General features: G+C 53.4%; 8 protein-coding genes across 8 annotated transcripts; 5 read left to right on the plus strand and 3 right to left on the minus strand.

Moving 5' to 3' along the window:
* Positions 1 to 273: 273 nt before the first annotated feature.
* On the plus strand, positions 274 to 1376 carry SPSK_00045 (glycoside hydrolase family 5 protein; the record flags this gene model as incomplete). Its single annotated transcript, XM_016727026.1, has 2 exons — positions 274 to 884; positions 950 to 1376. 2 exons carry the CDS (start codon positions 274 to 276, stop codon positions 1374 to 1376), a joined length of 1038 nt encoding a protein of 345 aa, XP_016582486.1.
* Positions 1377 to 1737: 361 nt separating this feature from the next.
* On the plus strand, positions 1738 to 2253 carry SPSK_00063 (uncharacterized protein; the record flags this gene model as incomplete). Its single annotated transcript, XM_016727043.1, has 1 exon — positions 1738 to 2253. One exon carries the CDS (start codon positions 1738 to 1740, stop codon positions 2251 to 2253), a length of 516 nt encoding a protein of 171 aa, XP_016582487.1.
* A 155-nt stretch (positions 2254 to 2408) lies between these two features.
* On the plus strand, positions 2409 to 2784 carry SPSK_00064 (uncharacterized protein; the record flags this gene model as incomplete). Its single annotated transcript, XM_016727044.1, has 2 exons — positions 2409 to 2538; positions 2597 to 2784. The coding sequence occupies 2 exons, from the start codon at positions 2409 to 2411 to the stop codon at positions 2782 to 2784; spliced, it is 318 nt and encodes a 105-aa protein (XP_016582488.1).
* Positions 2785 to 2942: 158 nt separating this feature from the next.
* On the plus strand, positions 2943 to 4764 carry SPSK_00024 (amidase; the record flags this gene model as incomplete). Its single annotated transcript, XM_016727007.1, has 2 exons — positions 2943 to 2974; positions 3039 to 4764. The coding sequence occupies 2 exons, from the start codon at positions 2943 to 2945 to the stop codon at positions 4762 to 4764; spliced, it is 1758 nt and encodes a 585-aa protein (XP_016582489.1).
* A 925-nt stretch (positions 4765 to 5689) lies between these two features.
* On the minus strand, positions 5690 to 7576 carry SPSK_00021 (glucan 1,3-beta-glucosidase; the record flags this gene model as incomplete). The annotated part of the gene is made up of 1 exon (XM_016727004.1): positions 5690 to 7576. The coding sequence occupies one exon, from the start codon at positions 7574 to 7576 to the stop codon at positions 5690 to 5692; it is 1887 nt and encodes a 628-aa protein (XP_016582490.1).
* Positions 7577 to 10006: 2430 nt separating this feature from the next.
* Positions 10007 to 10564, minus strand: SPSK_00060 (uncharacterized protein; the record flags this gene model as incomplete). The annotated part of the gene is made up of 2 exons (XM_016727041.1): positions 10007 to 10118; positions 10209 to 10564. 2 exons carry the CDS (start codon positions 10562 to 10564, stop codon positions 10007 to 10009), a joined length of 468 nt encoding a protein of 155 aa, XP_016582491.1.
* Positions 10565 to 11147: 583 nt separating this feature from the next.
* SPSK_00057 (BZIP-type transcription factor) lies at positions 11148 to 11843 on the minus strand (the record flags this gene model as incomplete). Its single annotated transcript, XM_016727038.1, has 2 exons — positions 11148 to 11671; positions 11756 to 11843. 2 exons carry the CDS (start codon positions 11841 to 11843, stop codon positions 11148 to 11150), a joined length of 612 nt encoding a protein of 203 aa, XP_016582492.1.
* Positions 11844 to 15201: 3358 nt separating this feature from the next.
* SPSK_00052 (1-acyl-sn-glycerol-3-phosphate acyltransferase) lies at positions 15202 to 16125 on the plus strand (the record flags this gene model as incomplete). Its single annotated transcript, XM_016727033.1, has 1 exon — positions 15202 to 16125. One exon carries the CDS (start codon positions 15202 to 15204, stop codon positions 16123 to 16125), a length of 924 nt encoding a protein of 307 aa, XP_016582493.1.
* Positions 16126 to 16680: the final 555 nt, after the last annotated feature.

Genomic DNA, 16680 nt, shown 5'->3' on the forward strand with positions numbered 1-16680 from the left:
TTCGATTCTGTCTGCTCGCTCCACACGGGATGCGAGGGAAGGATAAAACCAGCGTCCTCGCTGCTTCTCGTGCGAGCAAGCACAAAGCAAGCCCTTTTGTCTTCATCCCCGTTTGTCGTTCTTTTCGCCGTGCAGAGTCTGCCACCACCGTGTTTGAATGTCCTCTGGCTGGTCCAAGCGTTCTTCATTCTTTCCTTTGTAGAGTCGTTTTTCTGTCTCCGTTCCCTCATATAGCATAGACCATTCGCGGACGTTCCCGCGGAGTTTTCAACAATGTTCTCAACACTCTCCCTTTTCGTGGCCTCTTTGGCCGTGCAGGTCGCGGCCCTGCCCAGTGCCAATCGCACGGGCGTCCGCTATGTCGGTGCCAACATTGCCGGATTTGACTTTGGCATCACGATACAGGGCGTCCAGACTCTTTCCTCCATGCAACCTCCTCTTCTCAACGTCTCTGGCATCGACGGTGCCGGTCAGATGCACCATTTTGTCCGAAACGACGGCTTCAACATCTTCCGCCTGCCGGTCGGCTGGCAGTACCTCGTTAACAGCACTCCTGGTGGCAAGGTCGATGCGGCTAATTTTGCCGAGTATAACACCCTCGTGCAGTCGTGCCTCAACACCACTGCCCACTGCATTGTCGACTTGCACAACTACGCACGCTGGGAGGGCCAAATCATTGGCCAGGGTGGCCCGTCCAACGAGCAATTTGCCAGCTTGTGGTCTCAACTTGCGACGAAGTATGCCAACAACAGCCGTGTCCTGTTTGGCATCATGAACGAGCCGCACGATCTGGATGTTTCCGCCTGGGTCGACACCGTCCAGGCCGTCGTCACCGCCATCCGCAAGGTGGCCCCGAAACAGACCATTCTTTTGCCGGGCAGCAAGTACGTTCTACTATTGTCTACCTCGCATAGTGTGTAAATTTAAAGTCCACTAACAGCAAATGTAGCTTCACAAGTGCTGGCGCCATGGCTGGTGTTGCTGGTCCGCTTCTTCTTGGCGTGAAGAACCCCGACAACTCCACCAGTGGCCTCGTTTTTGACGTGCACCAGTATCTGGATTACGACTACTCTGGAACACACACCACCTGCGTCACAAATGCCATCTCTTCGTTCCAGCCACTGGCCACGTGGCTGCGGGCAAATGGCCGTCAAGCATTTACCACTGAGACTGGTGGCGGCAACACCCCATCCTGCGTTCAATACGTGTGCGAGCTGATGAAGTTCCTGAACACAAATAGCGATGTCTTTTTAGGCACCGTGGCCTGGGCAGCAGGCTCGTTTGACCCGTCTACGTACGAGTTGAGTGTCGTGCCCACTCGGACGGGCTTGACCTGGACCGACAGCGATCTGGTGACTTCGTGCCTGAAGCGGTAGTTGGATGCAGGAATCTGTTTGCACTGCACTGTACATGTACATATTTCTTTCATTTTGACTTTTTCAACCCTCTTTTTTTCTTTCACTCATTAGACTTTTTTGCCTCGATTTTTTTTTGTCGGTATTGGCACCAATGTCTTGCTACGGCTTTTCTTCCGTCTTCATCTTCATCATGCAATAGAATTTTCTTAAGCTCTGCCTGCCAATTGTTGTTCTTCACATTCGTTCTATTATGGCTTATACTTTCCAGGACCTGTCACGCCTGGTTTTGTTAAGAACGATGTAATTTCCTAATCTGCCTTTGGTTGTCGGAACTCCGGATGAGCAGATAGCGCGATGCAGACAACACTGGCAAATGGACATGCTGCCCGTTGCTGGCACCCAAACTCCCAATCGCAACGCCAACGCACCGACGACATGGCTTCTCACGCTGCTCATATTTGGTGTCAGAGGTCACGTGGCCGTCGTCACGGGTGGCGGCAGTGGATTGAGGTTTATGATTTGCGAGGTACATTTTGACTGTGTTTCCTGTACCGTTTTATTCTGCTGGTTGTTGGATTACCGACTGTTGTTCAACGAAAATCGGGCTCTCGTGAAAAATGGTGCAAAGGTCTGTGTAGTGGCATTATCAACCAAACTTATCGATGGCAGTGTGCCCGAAAAGAACGGATTGGCCGGCACGAGCGACGCCGGATCGGCGACAAAGCATGCATGGAATGTATCGAGCAAAGAAGTAGTCGCCGAGCTATCTGCGTATGTGGCCACACGTGAGGACCGAGTCGACCTCTTGGTCTCCAATGACGACATACTACGCGATCCACCGATTAAACGCGACGTACTGACGCCGCCGTTGGTCGAGCTGCAAACCAGCATGTGACCGACGCATCACTCGGACTGGGCATCGTCATTCGCTATGAACACAACTGCGCATTATTTTCTGTCAGTGGCCCTTTTGTCACAGCAAGCCAAAAATTTTCAGGATCAAGGCGCACCGGTCGAGGCAACACCATCATCACAAGGTCGTGCGCCAGCATGCACAATGTGACCAATGTCGATCTGACGGGCTACGCGGCCAGCACAGCTGCCACGGACCACCCAGCGTGGCTTCTGGCGGCCAAGTTTTCACGCATTTACGGCCGTGTCAACGGTATCAATCCCGGGTGTAAAGTTTGGCACGTCGGTCGTCTCAGATGTCGAAACGACATTCATTAATATTCCAGTCGTCCGGAGCAAAAAGAATCCTTTTGGCGCAGACGGCAATATGTTCAGCAGCCAATTTGACAAGATGTCTGCAAAGCGCGCCGGTGAAGAGGACGTCATTGCCGGTGATGTGCTCTATCTGGCCAGTTGGGCCGGCTCGTACATTGACGGAATCAATTTGTGTATTGATGGCGGTCGTATTAGCTAGCCAATAGACGGGAGTAAGATTGTCGTGGGCGAGATCGGAGGTGGGGGGAAGGGATGGTCCGATAACGACATATATTTCGACATCTTTACACCGTGGCTTGTAGCTCATACTTGGCAATACCGTAGACAGCGTCTCCAACCACCTCGAATTACACAATAATGTCCATTGTCGTCATTCCCGGGGCCCCTCTGTATGTTGTTTTGATCTGCCCATAAAACAACCGTTTTATAATCTCGCCAGCTCACATGTATTAGGCCCGAGCTATCAGACAGCGACCTGGACGGCCTCCTGGCTGCTCTGAATATCCGCAATGTCTCGCCCATAGACAAAGCGGCGTACAAGCCCGTGCTGCAATCGTTCATGGCAGTGATGAACAAGGTCGGTGCAGAATCGGACTACACCCCACCGGCATTGGTGCCGGAGCCGTCATCGGCAGACCACAGCTTTCGAGCGCCGACGCTTGCCGAGAACCCAATGAATGCGTGGAGTCATGTATTTAATACGCCACTCACCGAAACATCGCCATCGTCTTTGGCGTCTGGCCTGCTGCAAGGCCGTGTCTTCGCAGTTAAGGACAATATCTCGGTTGCGGGCTTGCCAACGACCATCGGCCTATCGCCACAGCTCTTTGCAGGTGGCCAGTACCAGCCCGCCGATATCAGCGCCACCGTAGTGTCGCGTATCCTGGCGGCCGGGGGTGTGATTCGAGGAACGTCCACGTGCGAGGGCTGGTGTGCATCCCCGTTATCGCATACGTCCTTTTCTGGTCACGTCCACAACCCGTGGCTCCACGGACACACTTCGGGAGGCAGCAGCAGCGGGTCGGCCGCATTGGTTGCCGCCCATCATATGAAAAGAATATTTCCCGTCGACGCAGCGTTGCAAGAGCCTACGGGAGCTGTCCTCACGGCTGAAATTGCCCTCGGAAGCGACCAGGCCGGGTCGGTGCGTATTCCTTCAAGCTACTGCGGCATATATGGTCTCAAGCCGACATTTGGCCTTGTGCCGTACACAGGAGCTGCTGCCATGTCGCCCATGATAGATCACCTCGGCCCCATGGCAGCATCTCTCGAGGACGTCGCGGCGGTGCTAGAGACCATTGCAGGGTACGACGGTCTGGACCCTCGCATGTCTCCTGAGTCACCACTGCGGGTCAACGTGATGCCGTACGCGGCCATCTTGGCAGACTTCCGCAGCAGAAATGTGACCGAGCTTGGCACTTGGAAGATCGGACTGCTCCGTGAAGGATTCGAAATGACGGGAGTGGCAGACGCCGTTCGTGATACGGTGATAACCGCTGCTGAGAAGTATTTTGAGGCTGCAGGAGCACAGGTTATTCACGTCTCTGTCCCTGGCCATGCCGACGGTGCCGTTCTGTGGAATGCTTCAACACGACCGTCAATGGCTACGTGGTTACTTCAAGGCCGCGGATCTGGCCACCTTACATATGTGCCACAGCACATTCAGCCTGTGACTGGTCAGCTACCGTTGCCTGAAGGAGACGCTGGGCTGCAAACAGCATCGGTTCTGAACAAGCACACCCCTGCTGCGGTCAATATTCTGCTTAGCCAGCAAGTGACCAACTCGCTTCTGACACCCGGCCTCGAAGCAAAGGCGCACCGGCGAGTATTGGGTCTTCGTGCTGAGTATGATGCCGCGCTGGATGAGGTCGATGTTCTCATCACGCCCTGTGCACCCAATGTTGCCCGTCCACTGCCCTCCGCTTCGGCATCTGTGGCTGACAAGCTCGCATATGCCATTGGCACAACCAACAATACAGCGCCCTTCAATGCAACCGGCCATCCGGCTATGAACGTGCCCTGTGGCTTCTTGCCGTCTCCTGAGCGACCAGATGCCCTATTGCCGGTGGGAATGCAAGTTATTGGGAAGCGCTTCGAAGACGATAAGGTTATCCTGGCTGCGGCTTTGTTCGAGCGCGGAAAACACATTGTCAGTTTGGGGGATATTCACCAACAGTGAAGCTGGCAAGTGGGTGCGTTTTGGAAGGTTATTAAATCAGCACGTATATTTTATCTAAAGAATACTGGCCGGACTAATTGTGAGATAAGTGACACTGAAATTATTATTTAAAGTCAGACATTAAATTCTTAAAAAAGAGAGAACCTCATTGTTCATCCATTGGGTGTCAACTATTGACACCAGAGCCTGCCAAGTGACCCCAAATTGGCGGAACAATCTGCCAGTGGGATCATGGTCGCCTCTCGCCAGGAGACGACAACTATGATACGATGGTCTTTCAGCGCCGTTGGCAAAGGTGTAAGTGTTCTGCAGCTTTCTTCCGGACGGGTTCAGCAAGGTGTATGCTACTGAGACCGAGGGCAAGACAAACAAATAATTTCGTTTTACTTGTTCCTGGTGGCGTCATACAATATACAGCTTCAGGAAATCTGCTACTCTTAAATTTCTCGCACATCCATAGATGGTTCTGTTACAGTTTATTTCCCGGTGGGTTCTGAGACGTCAATAACCTGGACTGGTTCAGAAAAGGCGAATAATAACAACAAATCTGTTACTCTGCTCATTTGAGTCGTTACGTTATATGATATGTATATGCATCATCATCATTATTATTATTTTTTCATTTCGGTTTTCTCCAAACAAGCATATGCTACTTTGACCCATTTACCCACGGCTTGACTACGCTTATACAGCATTGAATAGTTAGAAATACTTCTAGTCGATTATGCTGGAAGAGATTGAATATTAAAATTTGCCAAAATAAAAAATAGACGCCAGTAGTACTCCGATACGGGAATAGGAACAATATGAAACTCTTCTTGGAGGGGACGAAGCAACCCTAGGGAAACATGTAACCATGCACACCACAAAGAACAAAAAAACGCCGTACAATGCCATTACTCTCAACCACCTTAGCCCGCAGGCCTCAGTAATACTCTGGTAAACTGCCAAAGCTCGGCGCGGAGCCGCCACAGTTAAAGGAGCGCTTGTATGCGACCTGGGGCATGAAACCACCCTGCAGGCCAGCCTGGTAGCTCCAGAGCGGTGCGTTCTCCGTCTTCCAGGTCCAGTAAAACCAGCCCCAGGCAGTCTCATAGGCAGACATCTGGGCCTGGGCAAAGGTCAGAAGGAACGTCTTGTAGTCGTCCGAGTAGCTGGACACCGGCTGGTTGGCCATGGTGCAGCTGCACTGGCTGTTTTCGGTCGGGCAGGCAGGCGTGGCCTTGCCGGAGAAGTTGCCAGTCCACCGGGCACCGTTGCCGACGCCGTTTACCCACTGGGCGCAGTCGGTGTCGGCTTGGGACCACTCGCCGACCATCGTGGGGCCGAAGCCGGTGTCCGTGTTGATGCTGTCGGAGAGCTGGCCCACAAAGGTCGAGCAGACAAAGTCGACCTTCTTGGCGTGGTCGAAAACAATCAAGTTGGTGTCGAAGATGGTGTACTCGTGCACATCGACCACGAGGCCGTTGCCATGGCCCTGCAGGTTGCCCTGCCAAGCTGGCAGGCCGCGCAGAGCCTCGCTGAAGACCTGGGTAGCGGCCACACCGTTGTCGGACACAATCTTGACGGCCGATGCGGTCCAGTCGGAGAGCTTGCTCTGGGGAATGGTGATGCCGGGCTCGTTGACGAGGCCGTAAAAAGCAATGACGTTCTTGTAGCGGTCCTGGGCGAAGAACTTGGATAGCTGGTCGTGGATGTCGAGCGAGCGCTGTGCGTTGGTGCTGCCGTCGGTGCCGATGATCCAGTTAATGTTACCAGAGCGGCCGCTGTGGTTCCAGCCGTTCTGGCTGCCGGGCACAGCGTGCAGGTCGAGGTTGACACGCAGACCGTGCTTCCGCGCCCACTCAATGGCACGCAACAGGTACCGCCATGAGATTCCGAGCACGTACGGGTCGCCCGGGTACGTGGTGACGGCCCAGTACGAGTAGGGGATGCGGACATGGGAGAGACCAGCGGAAGCAATGTCGGCAAAATCCTGCTCGGTTATGAACGTGGCATAGTGCTTCTCGAGCGTCGCAGCGGCCTGCTCGGGGCCGAGATGAGCACAGAGCGTGTACTCGTCCGAGACACCGGCGCTGGCCGGATAGTTGAAGAGCGAAGGCGTGATGAAGGGCTCGAGAGAGAACCAACCGCCCAGGTTCACGGCACGGATGGGGTTAACGGAGTACGAGCCCCACGGCTTGTTGAGGGCCGGCACATTGGGGTTGGCCTGCTTCGAGTCGTCCCAGGTGGAGTTGAGGCCGACAATAGACAGGTTGCCTATGGTCTCGGAGGTGTAGGTGCAGTTGAAGTCAGTCATGTCGAGCCACGTCGTCGGGTCGTTGTAAGTCCCCTGCACTGAAGCGGGGATGTCCTTCTTGGTCGAGCAGGCGCCGGCCGTCGGGGAGGCGGTTGCCTTGGTTGACGTCTTGGTGCTAGTGGGTTTGGACGTCGCTTTTGCCATCGCGCTCGTTGCTGTGTGTGTCGGGTCGACACCGGCGGCCACGCTGCTGCTAGATGCAGACGCCGAGGCCGCGGCAGGCGTGTCGTTGACGGTCGCCTTGTTGTGGTTGCTCGTGTGGATGATGTTCTTGGCCACCAGGACACCAACAACGATGCCGCCTATGGCGAGAGTGGCCGCGAGTCCGCCGATGAGGAGCCACATGGGCTTCCTGCTCTTTCGTGGCACCTTCTCGCTCAGTACTGCGCCGCTCGCCGATCCATGGAGGACGCTGTGCAGCTTGTCGGTGCTGCCGCCGTATGGCGTGCTGAGCTGGTCGGTGCTACCAAACTCGCTGGGCCGAAGGCCCTCGTGCATGGAGTACGAGTTCATGTGTGCGTCGTAGGCCTGTCGAAATTTGTGCAAAGGGTAAACGAGTGACTGGAGGGACGAGCCGCTCCGAAAATGCGCAAATCAGGCCTGGTCGTGTTAGTGATGCGTCGAGACACTAGAAAACCAAAAGTCAGGGGTCGAGTTTGCCCGAGAGGCTGCGTAAACAGACAACCTAACTTACAGAAAACGCCAATCTGAACAAGGCAAACAAAGCAGACAAAGCACTGTGGTAAAGGAAAAGAACAAGAGGCGACGGAGGGCCAGCTAAGATGCCGCACATTTTACTGGGGGCGCCGACATTACATATGTCGTGGTACATTCGTACTCAGTAATGCTTCCGCACGCCATACGTTTGTCCACTGTCAACAAAAGAACAAAAAAAATACGGTTATGCTTATTTCCCTGCGCTAGTCCGCCCGAGTTTGTCTTGGCGACGCGCCTGTTCCTTCTCGTGTCGTGGTTTAATTTTAAAATAGCCACGTTCAGCAGGGACCGACAGGGACCATCTGCATCAGGCCCCTCCACTAATACGACAGGATGGACAGGTCCAAGACCGTTGACAGAGTCCATCAACTCCAGGACTCTGAGCGGTTCAGCACGGGCCTCGCGTCTACTGTTCGGAGTTCTGCTTTAAAATAATAAAAGGAGAAGGGCGAATGTGATACGGGAACGATCCAAATACGAGAGGCACCAAATTACGGATGAAAGACCCGATGCAAACGACATCGCCAAAGGAGCACTCTAACCGCAGACTGGTCTGGCGGCACCGTATTGAGCGAAGAGCAGCTTGGCCCAGGCGCCTGCTCGCACAGCAGTTTCGTATTTTGATCGTAAGGATTCGGTGCGCGCTGCTTTGGTAGAAGCTAGTGCCAATGAGACATTCCATCCTCCTCATTCCTCATTCCCATCAGGCTGTTTTCGGCGCGGCGGCATCTTGGGGCCCGCTTTTGTCACCTGAAGCAAAATACAGACGACCGTAACCAAAAGGGGCAGCACTGCGACGGCGCAGCAAACTTGAACTAGCAAATTTGTACCAGCCATACGGGAGACGAGTGAGCAACAAGGAGCAAACGAAAGACTAAAGTGACCAGGTCTCATTTCGCCAAGGCCGTCCAAGCCCCCGACTTAAATGTCAGGCGCTGGCTCTTCCCGTCCGCTCACGGCCGCTTTCTGTCTGTCCTTTGTCCTTCTAGTCAATTTGCCGACACGAGAGGCTGAGACGGGGATTTGCACCGAGACTTTCTAGGGTCCAACAGCCGACTGTGCACAAATTAACTGGCAACCTTATGGAATAATGTATGTCGACGACAAGCTCTAATTGTCCTGTGGTAGAGTAAATGCATCCTGTGAGGGCGGACACGGAAAGCGACACTTCGCACCATATGAGCTGGGCATGTCTTTCCTTGCGGCGCAGGTCAACGGTGAAGGCATTTTGCCGCTCAGCAAATACGACCAGCAAAAAGGTACTCTTCGACATCAGCCGGACAAGGTCGACCCTCGCATAATTCCCTACAAGCAGTGCTGTCTTGTTATTTGGCATTATCTTGCTCTTTCATGAGAAAGCCAGCAGTGACACACGGCTTGTCGGCGCCTTAAAGGAACCACTTTCGTCACCCGCTTCAGACTCATCCCAGCGCCGCACCGTAGAGCTTGGGTACTAGTATGTTAACCGTACAAATACGACATACAGTTGTTGCCAAATACATGACTCCAAGATACAGTTAAACTTCCTACTTTAAAGGCTGTTCCCCGTCAGTCTCGGCCCCCGTCACAGTGAGAGCAGATCACCATTTTTCACCTTAACGCCGCCGTATCCGCCTTAATATGAGCAAATCAAAACATGGCATTGCATTTAACGGCCGAATTGGCAGCCCGTGTCAGATACAACATCGTTCCCTCGATTCCCTGGCCAGAGGACAGAGCGAGCAAGATCCAAATTGAGGCTCCTAGCCACCTGACCAACGGGTGACAATATAGTTCCCAGGAGCAGCATCGGGACCATACGAGACCATTGCCACAACTGTACGATGGCGGATGGTCACACGGTCCCATCCAGACCTTTCAGGACTTCAAATAACTTGTTTGCTGTTTGGGCATGACGGTGTGTTACGAACGGTCTCAGCAAAGAAGGCATGCAGTCATCTTGGACAGGCAACCACGTATTAACGCAGCGTCGAGGCCGATGAACATATTTGTATAAAAGAAGAAAGCACATCGCGGCGTCTTGGCGCAGCCGGGACCGCCATTAAAACGGAAGTCTTCCCAAAAGATAAGTCAACCAATTCACCATCCGACCTTGCCCATGTGGACCACAAAGCCCCATATTGCCACCATGGTATACAAAACACAAAAAGAAAACATCGAGACATACAAGAAAACTTGCGGCTGGGACAAAAAACGCATGTCGCATAAAACAGAAACGAGGCATTGTTAGAAGGCCACGGCGTAGCTATACTTATCTGACACATAGGCGTCAGGCTTCGTAGGCATGACATTCTCCATCGCATCACGGACCTCGAACTCTTCCATGACGGCACCGAAACTGAATGTGTAAGCAAGGGAACAAACCAAACAGGCGCGCGCGCGCGTGTGTGTGTGTGTATTTTGTACAAGCATGGGATTGAATGCGTACCCGTAGCAGCGGACCTTACTGCTCAGCTCCTCTGTCAAGCGTTGAAAGTCCTTTTCTGTGAGTTCGGCCAGGCGCGGGTGTGCCAGCACCATCCCCCATGCCATCACGGGTGTGATTTCACCGTCGAGGTTGAGCTTGGCGCTAAGGGCCAGCAGAGTGTTCAGGTCTGCCTTGGAGAGCTCCCACGTCCGCTGGCCGGATCCGATGTCTGCACCCTTGACATTGCTGTACCCAAAAGGGATTTCGGACGTCAGTTCCGGGAACGGCTCGGGCGGGCACGTTGCCATCAGCGCATGGCCGCATGGCTCACCGCCGGCTTCGACTCCGCGTTCAAGCAACCATGGTAGGTGGTCCATGCACGGCTTTTCGAGACTGTTTTTGACCAATTGCAAAAAATAAAATCCAACGTTAGCCATACTGTCGCCGAGTCCGTTCCTTCGGTGTATTCTTGTGTTTCTCGGTGGCACATCGTCTGCTTTACCGCCATGTCCTTACCCTCCAGGAGATCGTGTAGGCATTGGGGTAAAGGGGAGGGCATAGCAATGGATGAACCTCGGGGCAGAAGCACATGGCACGCGGACCGCTCAAAAGCCAATGCCAATATACCGCCAACGTCACCACCTGCTGCAGGAAAATGCCATCAAGCGTGTTTGGTATCCTTGTGCACATGGCCGTCCTCCTTTTCTTGATGCTGAGGCTGAGAAATGTTCCGACAATGCCAATTAGAGGCGCACGTGTACAAAAACAAGTTTGTTGCTTGCTAGGGCGATTGCTAGTCTGAGAACGTGCCAGCAGGGGAAGAGGCAGAAACGGTGCGCAAGATGGCGGGTAGAGACGAGGATAGCACGGCGCAAGGCTCCAGATGAGCCATAGCCAGCCAGGAAGGAGGAGACAGTGGTAGAGCAGCCGCAGCCACCGACAGAGAGGGGGACAGATTTCCTACGTTAAGACGAAATCAATGCCGGCTTGCTCATAGTCAATGCCGGCATTCTTTCGAGGATCGCTCATGTTTCCTGTCGCGAGACCGTGGGGCGGCTGGCCGGTGCCATGCGGAGAGGTCAATCCGTGCTGGCTGTTGGCGGAACCGACTGGCGGCGGGGTAAAGGCACTCGTGTGTGAGCTGGGAGCTGCGCCATAGCTCCCTGATGCGCTCGCGGAATAGCCGACACTCGGGTTGCTTGCGGTGTCGTCAAGCAGACTGCTTCCAAGGCCCGCTGGGAGAGCAGCACCGCTGTTGCTGAGGAGTTGTCTGAGCTGGCGGTTCTCATCGGCCAGGCGGTCTTTGTCCTGCGCAATGTTGCTATAGATTTCTTTTAGTCTCAAAACCTCATCCTCGAGAGCCTTGATGTACAGCTCTTTGCGCTCGCGATGGGTTCTCTGGGCCTGGCGGTTGAGTTCCTGGCGTCGCGTCAGAGCTGGCCGACTGTCTGGCTTGGGTCCGCGACGTTTTGGCGGGTTACCATCTGGAGGAAATGGTTAGCAATCGAGGAATCTCTGGGATCCATGAAGGAGCGCCACTGCCTGCGCATCGACAAGAAAACACTCACCCCTTGTTACGCGCTTCTCGGAGATGTTTTTAAGAAAGCTGAGGCCCGTGTTGGTTGACGCGAGGCCGTCGTCCTGGAGCGATGCCATTGTCGACGTCATTATCGTGGCAGGGACGTGATGGCGAATGAACACAGCGGAGCGCAAGCGGGCACAGGGACGATAAATAGGATTGAAAGGCGTCCGTGGAACGTCCTGCGCAAGTTGGCAAGGTGGCCGGGTGCCAACAAAAGAATTCAGTCGATCACGGATTGGTTGTGGAGAGAATGAGGCAGCGACAGCGTCGACAGAGGCGGTAATGCTCTTTCGATGCAGACGCAAAAGGCGAGGGGAATCCGACGGGTGGACGATGAAACTCTTGGAAGCCTCAGACGAGCGTTACATCCAACTTTGCCGGGAAGGGGTTGACGGGAATCCAGCCAGCCACAGCAGGTAATGATGCGCAACCACAAAAGGGGGGCCGCTGTCGAACGTGGGCGGTTGGCGGGCGGAAAGGAGGGGAAGGGCTTAGTGCGCTGTGGCAGGCTACGGTGGCGATTTCGCTTGGAAAGAACACTGGCAGCTTGCAGGTGCCTCTGCAGCCTCTAGTTGATGCAAAAAGTTTCCACTTTAGCTCGCAGAAGGCACGACAGATCAAAGGAAGGAGAGCCTTGTGTGGTTTGGCGGGAGCGTTGGCGGAGCCTTCAATCGACCATGCCGTGCTGACGACGAAATTATGCTGAGACCCGTTTAGAGGGGAGTGAGATGGGGGGTGGGATGCGAATGGGAAGACAAAAGGATAACAAGCGAGAGGATCCAACAGTTCGGCTGAGCTGAGAGTGTGTTTGATGCGATTGAACAGGAGGAGGGGTGAGTGGCCGAGATGGGAGGCAGCGATGTCGTCCAAGTAACACTGACCGAATGGTATCTAGAGGTCGAATGCTGGTTGCTTTGGATATTTGGCCGACGTGATTTGTGTCCTGTCTGGCCTGTCCTGTGAGCAGAACGTGCGCTGCGATTTAAATAATCGAATGAACCGAATTGACGCAGTCTTCTTTTGCGTGGTGATGTCGCGTTTTGTGAGATGTGAGATGGGGGGCCGGGTCGTTTTATCAAGATGCTAGGCAATGAGATGATGTGCAAAGGGCTCCAGGGGAATGCACGAAGTTTTCAAAAGGGGAGGAATATCAGAAGAAGTTCATGGGGTGGCCAGATATTAAAGAAAGAGCCATTGAGTTACGACGGAAGCAAAAACGGCCAAGGATGAAAGGCGAGACGGGCAAGGAAATGGCACAGAACCCCGACTGCCTTGGGAGAGCCGTGAACCGCAAAAGCGATGAACGGCCGGAAGACGGTTGCAACGCCCCAATTTAGAGTAGAAAGTGGCGTCGTTGGTGTCCCCTCCTCTCTGTTACTCTTACAACGTTCCGTTGTGGGTTACCATGCCCTTCTCCATACCTCGTTTCTTCTGTCGTCCTGTGAATTGCCTTTGATCTCTTTGTATTTCATCCATTCTCGGTCCTCTTGCACCCGACACACGTCAACACAACGTCCTTCATCAGTCCATGCCAAAGTCATTACGTATTCTCCCTTCCTTCTAGCTTCTCTTGGAATTTGCTTTACACAGTATCTTACATTGGCGGTGTCTACCCTTCTACGTTCTGAGTATTGTCACGTACGACGAATTTCTCTTTGTATCCTTTGCCCTAGGGGGCTGAGCACCACAAGCCGCTGACATGAGGGGCATAAAAAAAAGTCGGTCCCACTTCTAATGTTCTGCACTGGGTATTTCCGTTTCCAGGGCATCTTATTCGTCGTGCCAAGATTAATAGATGGTCCGCTTTTCCTCGCCCTGCCGTGGAATCCCTGCCCACAACGAGCGAAGGTCACCTTGAACAAAAGTCGTCCGGCGATTCCCTTCAGGTCCATCCTCTTTGGTCTGCATGGCTTTCGCGTTTTTATCTTAACCGTTTCGCCACTCTTCTCAAGTGTGCAGCATGTTTTGGCGAGCAGCTCTTCCGTAACCAGGACACATCGGAATGTGCGTGCATCTGTGTAGGCAGACCGCGTATAGCGACTCCACCGCTTTCGAGACGATGCAATTGCCGTGATCCGGTGCAACGTGCAGGAAGCAAGAAGACATTCAACTGAGAGTCGGTCTCGGCGGTGTTCTCGAGAGCCTTGGCGGTGGAACTTTTAGTGGCATTTTGTGCATATTCTAGACTTGGACCGCTCCTGCTGCGCCTGTACGATGTACAATGTACAGCAGGTTTGGGTGGGTTCTTTTTCGTTGCCGTCCACCTCCTCGGTGTACCAAACTACAGCATTCGCACTAACGCTTAGCATGCTCGCCAATCATGCCTGGTTGAAGGAATACGACGACAAAAAGGGAAAGCATGATTAGACAGCACTTGTTCTCGTCGTCTCTCCTACGAAGGAATTACGGAGTGCTCCGTTCGTTTTCGCATTGGCCTTTTGCCTTTGCTCTCCACCCTTTCCCTTGTTCCTCTTTGCATGATACCTAGTGTGCTGTTCGGAGCTGGCCCTCGTGGAGTTCCGGGCCAGAATCGGTACTGGCAGTGGCCTTTGCGAGTATTTCCACCCAGTGCTTTGTGCCTCTAACCTTGTCTCTTTGGGGCCATCTTTCACGAACACTGCCTGTGAGACCGGCGGCAGTGTCGGCGAAACAAGTAGTACACCCGATTTTCTTACCCTACTCAACCGACCTGTGTTACTGATGATACGCTGGCATTCTCCTCCAGAGGTATTGTCCAAGAATATGGGTCTGCTCACTGGCAGACTGTGGGGCAAGGCGATCTAGAGCTTACTGCAAGTTTGCATTTTCATAGCTTAAATCTTGAGAGTGGCACCGCATCCAATTCCAACGTGTCGTGGTGGGCAACTGGCCATATGATGCCATGCGTTGCTGTCTGCTCTACCCGACATATGCACAGATGGCCACTTGAAAGTGCACTTTCCTGCCTGAGACCATGGGCAGAGGTCTTCTGGCCTCCTTGGTCCTGCGCTCCATGTGTTGTCCTTTCGAATAATGAACTCCCTAAAACACACTTTCGCCTTAGTAAAAAAGATAAAAAGATTGAGCTGACCGTAGCACGAAGAACGGCTTCGTCCACAAACCCGTTTTGGCCAGCTTCGCCCGCCTGAGTCGTAACGAAGTAACGGGCTATCGACTCTCCCCTCCCCGGTCACGCGGGCTATCGCTGGATGCATAAAACGTGAAACAGTCAAGGGCGCACGTAAGCGGCCTGAACGCAAGCCACCGCGGCGACACGACGCTTCTGTAGAACGTCACCTGCAGAAGCTTCAGTTGCCGTCTCTGAAGTCTGCCCTTGATCCAACGACCTCGGTCCTTTCCTCTTAATCCTGCCCTGTTCTCGCGGCAGCCAGACTCTGTACTCTGCCGTCATTCCACCCACCGCCCATATCTTCACGGATTCATCGCCCTACCATGGCCTCCCCGGTTGATCACGTTCGGGGTGTAATCATAGTCTTTCCTTGGCTTGCCTGGATCTTCACCGTGGATGTTATCCTTTCGGCGCTCCTGCCTTTCCTCCCATTCGTTCCCGACGTTTGTTACAACATCTCGTCTGCACTCGCCGAGTCCGGCTGGGCCTGGATCCAACTTATCTTCACAAATGCCAACGGGGCCGTCATCACCGACTCTGGCGATGTTCTCCCGCGCGGCGAGTCGGCCATTGTCGTAGCCAACCATGTGGGCTGGTCCGACTTTTACATGATCCAAGCCCTGGCCATGCGCGCGGGTATGCTTGGCCGCTGCCGCTACTTCGCCAAAACACAACTCAAATGGGTACCGTTCCTGGGCTGGGGCTTGTGGGCACTCGGGATGCCCCTGATCAGTCGCCGCTGGGACCGGGATCAGAAAGAGCTGGACCGAGTATTTGCGGGTATTGTTGAGCGCCGGTGGCCGACGTGGCTCGTCAGTTTTTCTGAGGCAACGCGCTACACGCCTTCCAAATACCAGGACTCCATGGCCTGGTGCACCGAGCACAACCGGCCGCAGCCGCAGCATCTGCTCTATCCACGGACCAAGGGCTTTGTCACTACTGTCAAGCACCTCCGCAAGGCACCGCAAGTCAAGGCTGTCTACGACCTCACCATTGCCTATGAAAAAGGCTCCAAGTTCCAAATTCCGCCCTCCATGTGGGAGACGCTCAGCGTCCCCCGTCTGAGTGACCGCAAGAACGGCGAAGGATACCGGTTCCACGTCCACGTTCGGCGGTTCCCCCTGGTCGAGCTGCCCACCAAAGACGACGAACTTGCTAAGTGGCTAGAAACTCGCTGGGTCGAGAAGGGTATATGGTTAGAGCAAAAGAGGCTGGAGTGGGCAGAGAGCCAGGCCGAGTTGAAATAAGAGTTTGAGCGCGTGATAAAAAGGTGGAGAGGGGAAACGTCACAGGGCCATCATAGCAGGATTTATCTTTTGGGATGAGATACAACTAATGGTCCAAGGGAATCAGGAACCCTTCGGCAATGGAACGAATCTTTATATTATTCATGTCTAGCGCTACATAACGTTCCCTCATGATTTTTCTTCAACAGGGTTTTGTTTACGGGTATCAAGTTAAATAAATGACAATGATATACCTAGTTTAACGGTTTAATCAATCAATTCATTTTCAGTTAATTCTACAAAAAACTAAAAAATTAAAGACCAAAAAAAAGAAAACCTCATACCCCAGAAAATCTCAGAGACAAGGAAAATACAAGGTACACCAGAAAGTTATTTAAATTGAGTGAATATGAGTTTGAACATAATTGAGCAACTGGTAATTACTTTTGACCGTAAGTTGACACCCACTTAAACCCCGCCCAGGTTTAGCTTTTAGCGACAAGTGTGCTATTTACGCTATTGCTTAGCGACTTTTGCTTAGCGAATTGGGCGCTGGTCGACTTTAGGCAGAGCCTC

The sequence above is a fragment of the Sporothrix schenckii genome, assembly GCF_000961545.1.
Source record: "Sporothrix schenckii 1099-18 chromosome Unknown Cont51, whole genome shotgun sequence".
In the NCBI taxonomy this organism is placed as follows: Eukaryota; Fungi; Ascomycota; class Sordariomycetes; order Ophiostomatales; family Ophiostomataceae; genus Sporothrix; species Sporothrix schenckii.